We start from the raw sequence: 15,265 nt of genomic DNA, 5'->3' as shown, positions 1-15,265 counted from the left end.
CTCCCTCCCGTGGTACCTGCCCCTGCCCAGCCTTCCTAGGACCACCGCCCAGGGCTGTGCGTGGGTTGCTGTGGGGGCCCCCCATCCTGTGATTCAGCACAAGTTGGGATCCTCCCATTTGAGGTGGCCCACTGTGGCCTGGGAATTAGGAGCCCGGTGCCCTCCACCAAGATCTAGCAAACAGAAGGGACAAACATGACCCCGAACCACCAGGAGGCTGTTTTTCTGGGAATCTCCTTTTCTCTTTCTGTGCTTCCCCCTCACACACACACACACACACACACACACACACACACACACACACACACACACACACCCAGGTCATGACCTTTTTAATCAAGTGTATTTTTAATGCAGTTTCCCTTTTGCTGCTTTTGCAAACATGGCGGGGGAAGGGGGGGAGGCAGGGGCCAGCCGGCCAGCGCACGTGTTTATTAACCTTTCCTTCATAAAACACTCTTTTCCCATAGAAATCTCCTTTCCCGCTGATTCATTACGTGTCGGGAAGCAGAGCATGACATGTTAAAAGCCGTCTTGATAGTATTTGATATTCAGTACTAACAACTCACCAGCTCGGAGGAGGGGGCTTCTCTCCCGGCCCCCACCCGAGGGGGAGGGACACAATCTGCATATTGAATGTGCCAAGACAGTAGGTAATTTGCATTAAGCATCCAGAAATTCTCTGCTTGCAATCTGTCACCCTTCACTGGGTTTTCATTTTATAACCTTCACAACAGACAAGAGGAGACCAAGAGGCAGAAAGAATGCAGTAAGCAAGCCCGCTTGGCACGGCTGGAGGGGAAGCCCGGAGTGGGCGGCAGCCGTCAGCAGAGAGGGGCTCTGGTCAGAAAAGCCAGAGGACTCCAGCCCAGGCACCTGCCACACTCGAGGGATTAAACTGCCCACCCACCCCCCACCCCAAGACCCAGACTTTCGGGCAAGGAGTAGCCGTGTGGCCAGAAGCCGGAGGTGGGCTACCCTGTGGGGAGGCCCAGCGCTCATTTCTCCAGAGAACCAAGTTCACACCCAGGTGGGGGTTTTCCTGAGAATGCCTTGGTCTGGCTTTGCAACAGGCATCCGCTCAGAGTTCCCCCTAGGAAGAAGCGACAGTGGCGGCCTCCGGAGGTTCTTCTGCTCCCGGACTTGGAGTAACCTGCAGAATTCAGGCTCAGGACAGAGCTGTGCGTTCTCTATCCTGACTGCCCATGAGGAACTCCTGGGGAGCTTTAAAAAAAATGCCTGGCGCCACCCCAGGGCAGGGGCTGGGACACACCATCTGCATGTGCAGATGCAAGGGGAGGGTCCTCAAGCCCTGCCCCCGCCCCCCAGCCTCTGCTTCCTCCTCTACAAAACGAGCAGTCTGGAAAATGTCCTCAGCCAGGCAGACCCCGGCCTTCACTCCTGCCTTGACCAGGCCCTTTCTGTTGTTATCATCTTCCCTATTGGGTTTCCAGGTGAGGTTGATTTGAGAAAAGGGCTCCATAGCTGTCATGAGATCTGCAGACCCCTGGCCTGGGCCTTGCCTTCCGGCTGCCGAGGACAGGTGGGACCTGAGTCAGCAGGAGTGCAGGCGTCCTGGGGCTGCCAGCAAGCCCCCTGAGGGATCCCAAGGTAGGAGAAGGTGGTCTGGAAACCGCCGCAACACCCCCTGCACAGGCTCTGAAGAGGCAGACACGACTTCCCCTCCAGGCAGCTCAGCCAGCGCGGGGACAGGAGCCGCTCAGCAGCAACCCCCTACCCCCTTGTGATGACACACAGGAAGCCAGGACCCTCTGAGAGCAGGGCCACCAGCCTCGTCAGAACGGGAGCGGCACCTGGGGCAGATGTGCAGAGAAGGAAGGAGCGCCCGACGGGGCTCCCAGCACATCAGCACCCCCACGTCAGGGGGCTTCTTTGAAAAACCACTAAGTCCTACATAAAGGAGTTCACAGGGAACGGTGGCCGTGGAGCTCTGTCCACGGGGCTCCAAGGTAGAGCCACCAGTGGCTGTCACCGCAGGCAGCTTCCTTCCCCGAGCCCGGTTCCCCCAGCATCGGGCAGGCCGGGGAGTGAGGCCGGCCTTGCGTGTGCTCGTGCCCATCACAACCAGGGACAGTCAGGACAAGAGCTGTTCTTGGCTGCGAACACACCGCCTACAGGCAGGTGGACGGGGCTTCCTCCTGGCCGCCCTGTGAGGCGGAGACTAGTCTATTCCCATTGCACAGGTGCGGGCCCCGAGACTCAGACAGGTTTAGTGACTTGCCCAAATCCATACAGCAAGACCAAAACCTGGACTCATCCCAATATGACTCTGACCCAGCTCCTCCCGTCTGTGTGGACCGTCTCCCTGCACGGCTGCTTCTGGAGCCTCACAGAGCGAGGGCAGGCATGGGGCAGGCTGACGGTTCTTCCCTGGAGCCCATGTGAGAGAAGCCCCTCCAGAGGAGAGAGGACATCGTCCTTGCACTGGCAAAGCCACTGGCCTCTCCCCGGCATGACCCCACCCTGCTTCTGTTCCCAGACCACCTGTTCCAACCGTCCCCATTTCACAGCAAGCTGGGTCCCTCCTAGAGCCCCGGGCACTGGCCCCCAGCCCCAGGGCTACGGACTCACTGCTTCTGGAACTGGGGCCGCTAGAGCCACCAGAAAGAGCTGGGCTGGGCCACGTGCCTGGTGTGTCGGCTGGGTCAGCTCCAGCGGAGGACCATGGAACAAGTGGGCATGACACCCATCAGCCCACAGGCCCAGTGGTCAAGTCAGTTTATTTTCGGCTTTCAGCCTCTGTCCTTCCAGGCAGGTGGGGAGCCATTCCGTGGATCCGCCACCACAGCAGGGACAGCAGAGGTCCCAGGCTTGGCCCTGCAGGTGGCTGGTCATCAGTGGGCCTCCACTGTCTAGGTCATGTGGGCCCTTCAGTCCTCCCCCTTCTCCCCCCACAGCCTAGCCTGCACTGCCCCTCGAGGCCGAGATGTCTGGTGAGAAGGAGAAGCAGAAGCTCCCCCCCAGGGTTGGGCATCCACCCCAGCACACAGCCTCCATCTCCTTTCCAAATCTCCACTACCTACAGTCTGGAGGGGGCCTCAGAGGCCGGCCACCTCTCCCTCCCAGTGCCTGCTCCCTTCTCCTCCACTCCGGGGCCCGTTGAAGAGCCACTCTCGTGCACTTGGACTTTGGGAAAACGGAAGCAAATCTCTAGGCAGTCCACTCCCCAGGCTGCACCGTAGGGAAGGGAGGCGGGGAGGCAGAGGAAGAGCACGGAGCTCCCAGTGGGAGCGGGGGTCTGATGGGCCAGCCTGCTCCCCCACCCTCCGTCCTCCCTCCCCCCTGCCATGTGCATCAGTTCCCCCCTGGAGCCAGCCTCCCAGCAGAGAGGGAGCTATGTTCTGAGAGGGCCCAGGTCCCAGCCCTCCCGGGTGCTGCCCCTGCGCCCCGTGACCTCTGACCACCCCTCTGCCTCTCTCTCCCCATAGTCCACGGCATCAAGTGGACCTGCAGCAACGGGAACAGCAGCTCGGGCTTCTCCGTGGAGCAGCTGGTGCAGCAGATCCTCGACAGCCACCAGACCAAGCCACAGCCTCGGACCCACAACTGCCTCTGCACTGGCAGCTTGGGTGAGCGGGGCCCCACGGGCGGGGGGTGGGCGTGCTAGCAGGCGGGGGGGGGGGGGGTCTGCCCGACAGCTGGTGTGGCTCTCTTCCTCAGGGGTAGCCTTCATGTCCGGTGAGCCGAGTGGGGTCGGCCAGGAGCCAGGGGACAGGGCAGGACAGGACAGCACCCGGGACAGACCCGCCCCCATCCTGCCCCAGGGGGCTGGTGGGGCAGCCCCCTTTGGGCAGGAGAGAGAGCAGTTTCCAGAGAAGCAGCTCCCTCTAGGAATGGGGGCAGCAGAGCCAGGGAGTGCATGGGGCTGGGGCTCCAGGCCTCGTCTACGCACAGCAGGCACCCTCCAGGCGCCATCCTGGGTATCATCAGCAGGAAGCCCAGGTGCCCGGGCACAGGGCTGACACGGTCTTTTCCGGGAGGGCAGCCCCGAGTCAATGGGACCACTCAAGCTAAACATCTTTCTTTAACCTCTGTCTCCTCCAAGAATATAAAGTGTCCCACACTCTCTGTCCTAATGTGTCTGTTTTTCTGATAATGGTATTTGCTCTTCGAAATGTGCCTCCTCCACCTCCTTCTCTGCCTTAATTAGGTATTTCCATTAGAGGGTCATGTCGCTTCTCCACGACGTCTTCATGCATTCAGGAATCATGGTGGCGAGGCCGTAAAGGCTCAGGGGAGAGCTCACCCTGTTATCAAAAGTGAAGTGACCCTCACCAGATGGAATGAAAATAATGGCAGAGGGAAGAGAAAAGGGGAGAGCCGACCTGGGGGAGGGGGGCTCGTGTGCAGAGCCCCGGGGAGACTGGCCAGAGTTCAGAAGCCCTTGGCCTAGGGCTTTCTCCCTCTCTGCCATTGAGCTGGGAGGTTAGGCCTCTTTCTTTGCTTGGGTCTTACAGGGATTTTGACCCACAAATTGTTGAGGACAGGCCCGGGCTGGCCACATGGGGAAGAGGGGCAGATATCTTTCTGCCTCTGGAGCAAAGTCTGGAACCCTCTTTGGTCCTGGGGCCTGAGAGCTAATCCAGAGAGAGAATATTGCCCTCCAACCCCCCACCGCCAAAAACACCTCTGTGCAGCCTGCACGGCCATGGAAGTTTGGGGCAGGGGAGAGAGACACAGCCACCACTCTGGGCCGAGCCCCCACAGCCAGCAGGAGCTGTTTCAGTAAAAGGGGTCTGTCTGTGAAGGTGGAAAGTACTTTCCTGGAGGATGACGGACCCTCCACCCTCTCCTTCCCAACCAGCTATGTCCTGAGACACTATTAGCAGTGTTGTTGGTAGTAGTGAAAGGACATAGAGGAAAGAGCCCCCTGGTCAGGACGATGGTTCCACAGAGCACATGAGAGCCCCAGGGACTGGGGTCGGGAGGCCCGAGGTCCCAAGTGTGGGTTACACGCCAGCCCCAGGGGTCAGCGGGCTGCCTGGGCTCCCAGGCTGGGCTCAGCCAGGCCCCAGCTGCTCGGACAGGATCCACCGCAACCGCAGCTCTGACTCTCTCTTTGTACGCGCGCGTGTGTGTGTGCGTGGACGTGTGCGTGTGTGCACGCGCGTGTGCGTGGTGTGCCTCTGATCTCCACAGGCGCGGGCAGCAGCGTGCACCACAAGTGCAACAGTGCCAAACACCGTATCATCTCGCCGAAGGTCGAGCCGCGGACAGGGGGGTACGGGAGTCACTCAGAGGTGCAGCACAACGACGTGTCCGAGGGCAAGCACGAGCACAGCCACAGCAAGGGCTCGAGCCGCGAGAAGAGGAACGGCAAGGTGGCCAAGCCCGTGCTCCTGCACCAGAACAGCGCGGAGGTCTCCTCCACCAACCAGGTGGAGGTGCCCGACACCACCCAGAGCTCCCCCGTGTCCATCAGCAGCGGGCTTAACAGCGACCCGGACATGGTGGACAGCCCCGTGGTCACCGGCGTGTCCAGCATGGCCGTGGCCTCCGTGATGGGGAGCTTGTCCCAGAGTGCCACGGTGTTTATGTCTGAGGTCACCAACGAGGCCGTGTACACCATGTCCCCCACCACCGGCCCCAACCACCACCTCCTCTCACCCGACGCCTCTCAGGGCCTCGTCCTGGCCGTGAGCTCCGACGGCCACAAGTTCGCCTTCCCCACCACGGGCAGCTCGGAGAGCCTGTCGATGCTGCCCACCAACGTGTCCGAAGAGCTGGTCCTCTCCACCACCCTCGATGGTGGCCGGAAGATTCCAGAAACCACCATGAACTTTGACCCTGACTGTTTCCTCAATAACCCAAAGCAGGGCCAGACGTACGGGGGCGGCGGCCTGAAGGCGGAGACGGTCAGCGCCAACGTGCGGCACTCGCCGCCGGTGGAGAGCGGCTTCAGCTTCACCACCGTCCTCACCAAGGAGATTAAGACCGAGGACACCTCTTTCGAGCAGCAGATGGCCAAAGAAGCCTACTCGTCCTCGGCGGCAGCCGCAGCCTCCAGCTCCCTCACCCTAACCGCCGGCTCCAGCCTCCTGCCGTCGGGCGGCGGCCTGAGTCCCAGCACCACCCTGGAGCAGATGGACTTCAGCGCAATAGACTCCAGCAAGGACTACACGTCCAGCTTCAGCCAGACGGGCCGCAGCCCCCACGTCCACCAGACCCCTTCCCCAAGCTTCTTCCTGCAGGACGCCAGCAAGCCCCTCCCCATCGAGCAGAACGCGCACAGCAGCCTAAGCGACTCCAGGGGCACCTTCGTGATGCCCACAGTGAAAACAGAGGCCTCATCCCAAACCAGCTCCTGCAGCGGCCACGTGGAGACGAGGATAGAGTCCACTTCCTCCCTCCACCTCATGCAGTTCCAGGCCAATTTCCAGGCCATGGCTGCAGAAGGGGAGGTCACCATGGAGACCTCGCAGGTGGCCGAAGGAGGAGAGGGCCTGATCAAGTCTGGGGAGCTGCAGGCCTGTAGCTCCGAGCACTACCTGCAGCCCGAGACCCCGGGGGTGATCCGCAGCGCCGGCGGGGTCCCCATCCTCCCGGGCAACGTGGTGCAGGGACTCTACCCCGTGGCCCAGCCTGGCCTCGGCAACGCCTCCAACATGGAGCTCAGCCTGGACCACTTCGACATCTCCTTCAGCAACCAATTCTCCGACCTGATCAATGACTTCATCTCCGTGGAGGGGGGCAGCGGCACCATCTATGGGCACCAGCTGGTGTCGGGGGACGGCGCGGCGCTCTCCCAGTCGGAAGATGGGGCCCGCGCCCCCTTCGCCCAGGCGGAGATGTGCATCCCCTGCTGCAGCCCCCAGCAGGGGAGCCTGCAGCTGAGCAGCGCCGAGGGCGGGGCCGGCACCATGGCCTACATGCACGTAGCGGAGGTGGTCTCGGCCACCCCGGCGCAGGGCACCCTGGGCATGCTGCAGCAGAGCGGACGGGTGTTCATGGTGACCGACTACTCCCCAGAGTGGTCTTACCCAGAGGTAAGCTGCTGCTGCGCTGGCCTCCCCCACCCGCCGTCCTCCCGCAGCCCAGGGAAGCTCATTTGCATGGGGCTGCCCTTTGGATGAAGCTCTGGACCCTACAAAGTTGTCCCCTTCCTCTGTCCCCGTGGCCTTTCTCGAGCAGTGGTTCCCGGACTTCACTGAAGCAAGTAGCTTGAAGGTCAAGGGTCTCCTGGGGGCCGGTGGCCCTCCCCACTCCCACCAGAAGAATAGTCCGCCGTTCCCTGGCTTATTCTGTATTAACATTCCACCTAGGTTTGCTCTGCTTGCTTGCTTGCTTTTTTTTTTTTTTCTTTTTTTTGAAAAAATGTCCTAGGGCTGCTAAAAACAAAACAAAACAAAATTCAAAAATCACCACCATAGGCCATCCATATCCATTACTCCTGATTTGCTTCACTAAACAAAACATAAACAAATTCCCATCCACTTTGAGAGGAAGGGCACAGCTTCTGGAGAGTCATCCATGAAAATTTCTCCGGTAAACCCAGCCTCTGCAAACTCAAAGGCATGTTACGTGACCCAGGATGTCCCACCCGGGACCTCCCTGCCCCCACCTCCGGTTGCTCTCAAGCCCAGGGCTGCCGGAAAACCCAGGTCTTGCCCCGGTGGCGCGAGGTTTAAAGAAGAAACCTTGGCTTTTTCTCGGAGGTAGAAGGGCATAGGAAGGGGACAGAGTGGCCTGAGCTTTCCCTAATGCCCTGCTGCCCACTGGGGCACACGCTCCCTGACCCCGCCCAGCCCACCTGCCCGGTGCTTGGGGAGAACACAATCACCACGGGGCCCACATCGGCCCTTTCTCCCAGGGAGGTGGCTGCCCCCAGCTCCCTTGGTTCCACTGCCACGTCCCCTGGAAACTAGGATTAGGGGCCCCTGTCCAGTGTACCAAGAGAAGGGTGCTCCTGCAAGACCGGGCATCTCCCGAGGTTGCTTGAAACAGGAAAACAGATTCCACAAAAGGTCTTCAGGTGTGGGCAGTGCAGGGATGCGGGCCAAAGCCTGAGCACATGACAGACCTGGGTGATGGAGGGGCTCCCTGGGGTGAGGCCCGAGTCGGGACCAGACCAACAGGGTACCCCGAGAAGTGAACTGCTTCGCGGAGCCAGTCTCTGCTTCAAAGGCTCCCTAGGGCCCGGGTGAAGGGGACACTGTGACCCACGGGTGGAGTGCATCTTAGGGGAGATTCCCGGGTGTCAGTCGGGCTCTGCCATGATGTCACCTCTCCATGACTCAGTTTCCTCACCTATAAAATGGGGGTGACTCCTGTCACTTACTCGGGGTAAGGTGTAGTGCTGGGACTGTTTGGTAAAATATTCGCCCGCAGTAAGTAATCAGTGAATATTGTTTGTTGTCCTGTGGCTGTCACAGCTCGAGACCCACTGGGGTCCTTTCCTGTCCTGCTGCCATGGCTGTGGCACAGAGGCCCCACGAAGCAGTTTCCTGTCCGTCCTGCTCACTGGTTGACCACTTACAACCTTGGGGAAGTCACCTAGACTGTGGGCCTCGTGATTACAGCTCTGACTGGAAGGCTCATTACTTCTTCTCCTCCTTCTTTTATGGCAAAGCACAGATAAAATCAGGCACAAATGTCCCCAGCTCTCAGGAAGGTGTCACATCAACTCAGCCACCGGCCCAGGCTTCATGCAAAGGGGTCCAGGAAAGACGGCGGGGGCCTGGTTCTGCCCCGTACTATGTCCGTGTGCGGTGTGTTTAGTGGGTGTCCAGGGGCCACTACCCCACGTGCTGAGAAGCGTGGGGCTGGGGTCAGACAGTGTGTGCCCCAAGTTTACTAGCTGGTGGCCTGGGGCAAGGCAGCCGCCTTTCTTGTCTCTGAAACGGGTAATGATAGCTAGTATCTTGCTGGCTGGCTGTTAGGGACCAAGTACTCGGGCAGCACCCACCTCTTCTATCCACCTCCATGGGCTCCTCCCCCAAGACTCCGGAAGATTCTGACCGGGCCTACTCTTGGTGTGGCTCGGGTTGACCCTGTCAGCGGTACTCAGTTCAGTGGCATCCTCATAGCACCCACCACATTTCACCGCCCACCCCAGGTAAAAGTCAGCTCAGCCCAGCAGCCTGCCCCCCACCACCACGCCCCAGGGCCTAAGAAAGCAACTCAAAGGAACAGGGAGGGGGATGTAACAAGAGGTCAACTGGGAGACCTGGCTCCCTGGACCTGTTTCCTTCTCCGTAAATGGCTGAGAGGCGTGGCCTCGAGGCCCTGCAGGTCCTGGGCCTGGGAGGTTTGGCCCTCAGGACCCTTGGAGGCACCCTGGAGCCTGAGTCCTACAGGAACTGGAGGCGGGGGACAGGAGCCCTCTTTCCCCAGCCTCAGCCTGTGCACACTGGCCCCCCAGCAGGGGTCCAGGCCCCACCATGGCTTCCCTGGGCCTGGGGGCGCCAGCGAGGGGCTATTAGCAGACCTGGTCTCCTGATCTGTACCCCAGTACCGGCAGGTCCCCAAACTGTACCTCAGGGAAAGTCAGTTCAGCAGTCTGCCACGCGAGGGCAGCACGGGAGCAGGAGAGAATGTGGGTCTGGGCACCTCGGAGAGGCAGTGTCCAGCCCTGGTTTTCCAGAAGCCCTTGACGCTTCCAGGAAACAAAAGCACTCAAATTCAATTTGATTTGGAAAATGCACAGATGCCACCCAGCTGGTCCCTTTGGAGCCCAGTGGCCACACAGTGAGGCCTCTGCAGAGGCCGCAGGGGCTCTGACCGGCCACTTCCTCCTCACCATCCTCCCCCTCCCCGGCCACCGTCTCCAGGCCAGCAGCAAGGGCCACCCCCTCCTGGGCTCCCCTACCTCTCTCCTGACCCTTCTCTCCCCCTCACAGCCTCCTGGCTGGCACATTTGCCCCTCACCCTCATTGCCAACAGTGCCAAGAGCTCAGTTCTGCCCATGCTCTGCCAAACCAGACACTCAGCCCCACACCTAGTGGGACACCTAGGCCCAGGGACACTTGTTAGGCTGTACATATGAGCTTGAGCTAAACTGGCCCAGCTCTAAAATCCACTCTGCGGGAAAGCTAAGTCCAGGCCACCTTGCTGTCTCTTCCGGGAGTGTCCCTCCCTCCCACCTCCCAGATGCTCTCTCCCCCCTTCCCCTGCAGCTGCAGCTGGCCGCCAGCACATACACACGCACGCATGCCTGCGTGTGCCCCAGGATCTGCCCTGGGTGCACCAGAAATCTCGGTCCTTTATCTCAGGACTCCCAGGGACAGACCTCAGATAGCATTTATCACCCCCTTCCCTCCCCCAAACCCTCTGCGTCATCTGCCTCCACTGACAGTTTGCTGCACCAGGCAGAGGAAGCTGCAGTTAGAGCCGTCAGGTGCCTGCGTCACTGGTGGATTGAGTGCAGCCAGGCCAGCGTTGCCATGGGAACCATCCCCTGAACTGATGGATGCTGAGCCCATCCTACAGCGGTTTCCATGGAGAAGGTCCTGATGTTCTCCAGTCATTTCTACAGTTCTTTGTTCCTCACAGCGGCCCTAGCTTCTTGCCAGCAGCTCTTGATTGGGGTTATTGTTTGTTTCCTTTTTTCTCACATGGTTACTGTCTGTGGCTTTTTGAAGCCACTGCTCCTCCACTTCCTTGGATCCAGGGAGGGTCGTGCCCTGAGCTGGCCTGTGGTTCTACCTGTGTCAGGTGTCACACCTCCCAGCCAACATCCAGCCCCGAGCCCATGGGCCCAGGAAAGGTGGCCCCAGTCCTGCCACTGCCCCAAATCTCACTATGGAGCCATATATCAGTACCAAGGAATGTTAAGGCCAGTAGGGCCACCAGAGAGGTTGGGCCACTTGGCTGAGGACACACAGCTACTAAGGGACAGAAGCAGGCCTCCTGCTTTTGGCCTCTGGGCCTGAGCTATCTCCACTGTCCCCCACCTTTGCTTGCCTAGCAGTAAAGTGACTTCTCCAAAACCATCCCATCCCTTCCCAGCCAAGAGCACAGGTGGAATGCCTGCCCATCTGGGAGAGCCCCTCCTGTGCTGGGCTGTGGGAGATCACCCCTCGCTTCATCCCTGGAAACACCCCCTCCTGCTATTGATGCCCAAGGCCAGCCCTGGTCCAGATCTGGGTTCCAGGAGCATTGTGGGCAGCCCGGAGGATTAGCCTTGTGTTGAGGCTGGGGGTCCCTCCATGTAGGGGTGGGCCAGTGCCAAGGAGGGTCCACGCAAGAACTGGTGACTGGGCAGGAGAATGTCTCTGGCAGGGGCCAGGAGTGAGAAAGCTGGGGTCTGGCCTCTCTGGCCTGGAGAGGTGGGGATAGGAGGGGCCTGCACCCCTGACCCCCCTGACACCCCCCCCCTCCAGTTTCAAGTAGGTATGCTGCTCAGTTTTCTGCAGCCTGAACACTAGGTGGCGTTCTCCACCCTGTCCTATGCAGCTCCGGGCCCCCTGCTGGGAAAGGTGGCTGGAGCCTGGGGTGGCCCATCCAAAGACAGCCAGAGAGGCCACCATCCACAGCCCCCAGCTCTAAGCCCCCGTCCCGATCAGGGCAATCCCTGAGCCCCTCCAACTCTGAGTCCTCCTCCCCCATCTTTGTTTCTGCAGCCTTCACCATCCATGCCCCCTCTTCCACTATCCCTACTATATACCCTGGGGATCCTGCAGCTCTCCCCATTTCCCCACCAGAACTCCCCATCCCTGGGGTGACACTAACATGCTCAGGCCTGTTTTCAAACTCAGAGTTCCCGAAACCTGTCCACAAGTAAGTGACAGAAAAACTCCCTCCCTCCCCTCTCCTTCCTTCCAGGGCTCCTGCCCGGCAGGTTCTCAGGCTCATCGTGCGCTGAAAAGGTTTGAACAACTCTGTGCTGCCTTCTGCCTAGAACTGAAAGTGACATAGGAGAGGGTCAGGGGTCAGAACCGCTGGTCACCGTGCTGGATGCCAGCTGAGGAAGGCAAGGAACGTGCGGGGTGTCCCGAGAGGCTTCGTCTTCCTGCCGCCATCCTGAAAACAGCGGTTCTCGAAAGTCAGGGCATATTGGAGTCCAGGAGCGCGCACGTTCACCAAGCCCGTGGGGCAGGGGCAGCCTGGAAGGCCCGCGTCCCTCCCTCTGTGGCTGACGTCCCTCTCTGCTCCTCTCTGTCCCTCCAGGGAGGAGTGAAAGTTCTCATCACAGGCCCATGGCAAGAAGCCAGCAATAACTACAGCTGCCTGTTCGACCAGATCTCAGTGCCTGCGTCCTTGATTCAGCCGGGGGTTCTGCGCTGCTACTGCCCAGGTGAGAAGACCGGCCCCCGCCCAGGTGTGGGGGCCCCAGGAGCGCTGCATGGAGGGTCAGCCTGGGAGCCACCTGGGACAAGTGGTGTCGTCACTCTGAGCCTCGGTATGCTCTGCTGGGATGGGGGGTCCCAGACCAACTAGTATAACGTCATTAGTTCAGGCTCATGGAGCTCACGTCAGACAGGGCTACAAGGCCTGCTCAGCTGGGATTTTGAAGCGAACACGATGAGGGACTATTTGGACAGCCAGTGAGCCAGGCTGCCGCACGCGGGACTGGGCACGGCGGGAAGCTAGAACCACCCTCAACCTGAAAGGCTCCTGGAGCTGGTGCAGAGAGCCAGATGGGGGAGGGGCCCGAGAGGAGCCGCATCTGGGGTCAGAGCGACCAGGCAGCCCTCTCTCCTCTGGCCCGTGCCTCCCACAGTTCCAGACCACCAGAAGCCACAAGAGAGAGAGCGAGCCCAGGCCGCATGGCCCAACAGGGTCAGTGCCCTGGGGCACTGAGCAGCTCAGAGAGGGACGGAGTGAAGGCAGCGGAAGGGTGGGGGGGGGGGGGTGAGGGCGTCAAACTAAGAATAATCTGCACAAACTCCCTTGAGAATGTGAAACCATCTACCCTGCACCCAGAAAAAGGCACATGCACATAACTTGCTTCCGGTTTCAGGGGCAAGACACCCCTGTTGTCCCTGTGGCTCTGATCTTCACCCTCCCTTGCTCACCGACATCTGCTTAGCTTGCCGTCCCTGTCTGCTCAAGTCCTTGACCTCTGGGCCATTACCACCTCCCCCGCCCCCGGCCTGCCAGCTCCACGTGGGCAGGATCTGTGTCTTCCCTGGTCACCAGGCATCCCCAGGGCACATCACAAGAAGATCAGTATCTGTGAAGGAACCTGTCTGTAGGGTTCTTGTTTTCTGATCCCCATGCTGGTGCTGGGAAGATCCTTTGGCTGACATTAGCTCCAGGGATGGCCTGTCCAGCTCGCCCAGGCAGTAAATGGAGAGAGTGCCTATCCCATGTTATCTGAAGCCAGGGTCCACAAAAGGAGAGAGTGCTCCCTGTGGAGGCCGAGGGTTGGTGAAGACAAGTGGGGACAGGGGCCTTGGGCCACCCCAGCTATCTGCCTCCCCCCACACCCTCCCCCCAGCCTGGGGCTCCTGGATTCACATGGAACATTCTTCCTTTTCTCTCTCTCCTTTCCCTGTGCAGTCCCCCAGAGCAGAATGCTCCAGAACTGGGTTCACGGGTTCAGCCCCCACGTGCACTCAGCACCTCCTTCACCACAAACATCTCAGGGAGCCAGGGATGGTGCCCATGGTGGCCTCCTTCTACTGGCCCTGCCCCCACCTCTGCCTGGCTGGCTCCAGAGGACCCACTTAGCCCCCTTTGCTCCCGGGAGCCCCACTTGGTCTGGAGCACAGCCCTTCAGATGCCCACCACTCCCCACCACCTCTACTCCAGGGGGGTAGGGGGAGAGGGCAGCATGTTATTACACTGTCCACTCGCCACCTGCTGCTGGAACAGGACTCGCCTGGCCTATAAATAGAAGCCACTTCCTGTACCTGGCCTTTGCCTGGCTGAGGACCCAGACCTTGCCTGTCCTAGGTTATCTGACCCTCCACAAAAAAGACTGGCCTTTGCATGCCCTCTGGACGATGTCCCGGGCCAGGGCCTGGCGCGTCCTGGGTGCTGAATCAGTCACATCACGGCACATCCCAGATCAGCCAGTTACCATCTGGTGACCTTAGCTCCGTACTCGACCTCTCTGGGCCTCCATTTCAACATCTTAAAAACCAGCTGTCAGATGGGTGAGAGCAGAGAGGAAGGGCGGTCCATGAAGCACTTGGTTCACAGGCTCAGTTCGTGAAGGTGTCCATGCGCGAGGCCTTAGTGCTTTCCGTTTCAAGGAAGAGAGGGGATCCGTGCCGTTAGGTCTCTCGGCAGGCCGCTGTCCTGGTCCCAGAGCATTCCTGGGTCCCGAGAACTGGCAGCAGAGTGTGCCTAGGCCAGCGGGTCTCCCAGCAGCTCAGGCCCCTGTAACATAGCACATCCTGGACCCAGGGATGGGAAGGCACAGGCGCAGGCAAAGACTGAGAGCCAAGGCCCCGCTGCCAGAGTGCCATTTTGTTCTGCAACTAACTGCAAAGAGGGGGTCCCCTTTGGACATATCTGCTTTAAGGCCCAAACAAAAGCACGTCACTGTAAGACAGTGCTGGGTGTATGCATGCATTCCTTCATTCATCAAACTGTTTACCAGGCGTTGGTAGGCATCTAGAATGGAGCAGAACTTAAGACCCAGCCCCACAGCCCAATGCTGACCCAAGGAGCAATCAGCCCAGGGAGGAATCAGTCAGGCAAACAAGCCACTGTCCTGGGGGACGATTCTGGCTGCTCAGGATACAGCCTTCCAAGAGCTCGGGGAATGAGCTGATCTTGAAGAAGGAACGCTCGAAGCCAGAACCAAACTGGCCTTGCCGAAAGGAAGGGCTCAGAGGCCTGGGAGCACATACCGAGCTGCCTTAGGAGCTGGGAGTGACACGGGGGGAGGGGACACAGGGAGCACACGTGGCCACCACTCACTAGCCTGGCACCCTGATGAGGAGACCAGACCCTGACCGGGAACATGGTCCCCCACCGTCACTGGCCACAGACCACATGCAGGAACGAGTCTGCATCCTCTGAGATTTCAGGAGTGCTCCAAACACGGGAGAGAGACAATAAAGTCAGGGCACCGAGCTCAGGGAGAAGGGGTGGTGACGGAAGACCTGGGACTTCGGGAAAGGCCCCCCTGGGCTCAGGAGGAGACAGGAGAAGCCACCAACCAGAAGACTTGGCTGGCAGGACAGCCCCCCTCTGGATTCCTGGGAGGTCACCAAAGGCAAGGGGTGAAATTCAACATGACGCAGGCAAGTGCACTGTATTTTGAAGCAAGTCACTCAACAAAGGGACGAGTGGTTGTACCACGCCTGTCACTGACCTTGGCACTGGGCATGAAGAGGTGATCAGGACA

At 59.9% G+C, this 15,265-nt stretch overlaps 1 protein-coding gene across 6 annotated transcripts in view; it reads left to right on the top strand.

The window, feature by feature from the left end:
• CAMTA1 (calmodulin binding transcription activator 1) overlaps positions 1-15,265 on the top strand; it is a 681,426-nt gene that overhangs the window by 580,430 nt on the left and 85,731 nt on the right. For all 6 annotated transcript variants that reach the window (XM_087858385.1, XM_045803561.2, XM_087858382.1 and 3 more), the window contains 3 exons: positions 3,450-3,590; positions 5,161-7,007; positions 12,130-12,256. In XM_087858385.1, the coding sequence (XP_087714511.1) occupies positions 3,450-3,590; positions 5,161-7,007; positions 12,130-12,256 (2,115 nt within the window). The remainder of the gene's footprint in view (positions 1-3,449; positions 3,591-5,160; positions 7,008-12,129; positions 12,257-15,265) is intronic.

Source organism: Ursus americanus, chromosome 33 (assembly GCF_024610735.1).
Source record: "Ursus americanus isolate L20-20 chromosome 33, mUrsAme1.1.p, whole genome shotgun sequence".
NCBI classification, from domain to species: domain Eukaryota; kingdom Metazoa; phylum Chordata; class Mammalia; order Carnivora; family Ursidae; genus Ursus; species Ursus americanus.
This window is presented reverse-complemented; position numbering and strand designations above follow the sequence as displayed.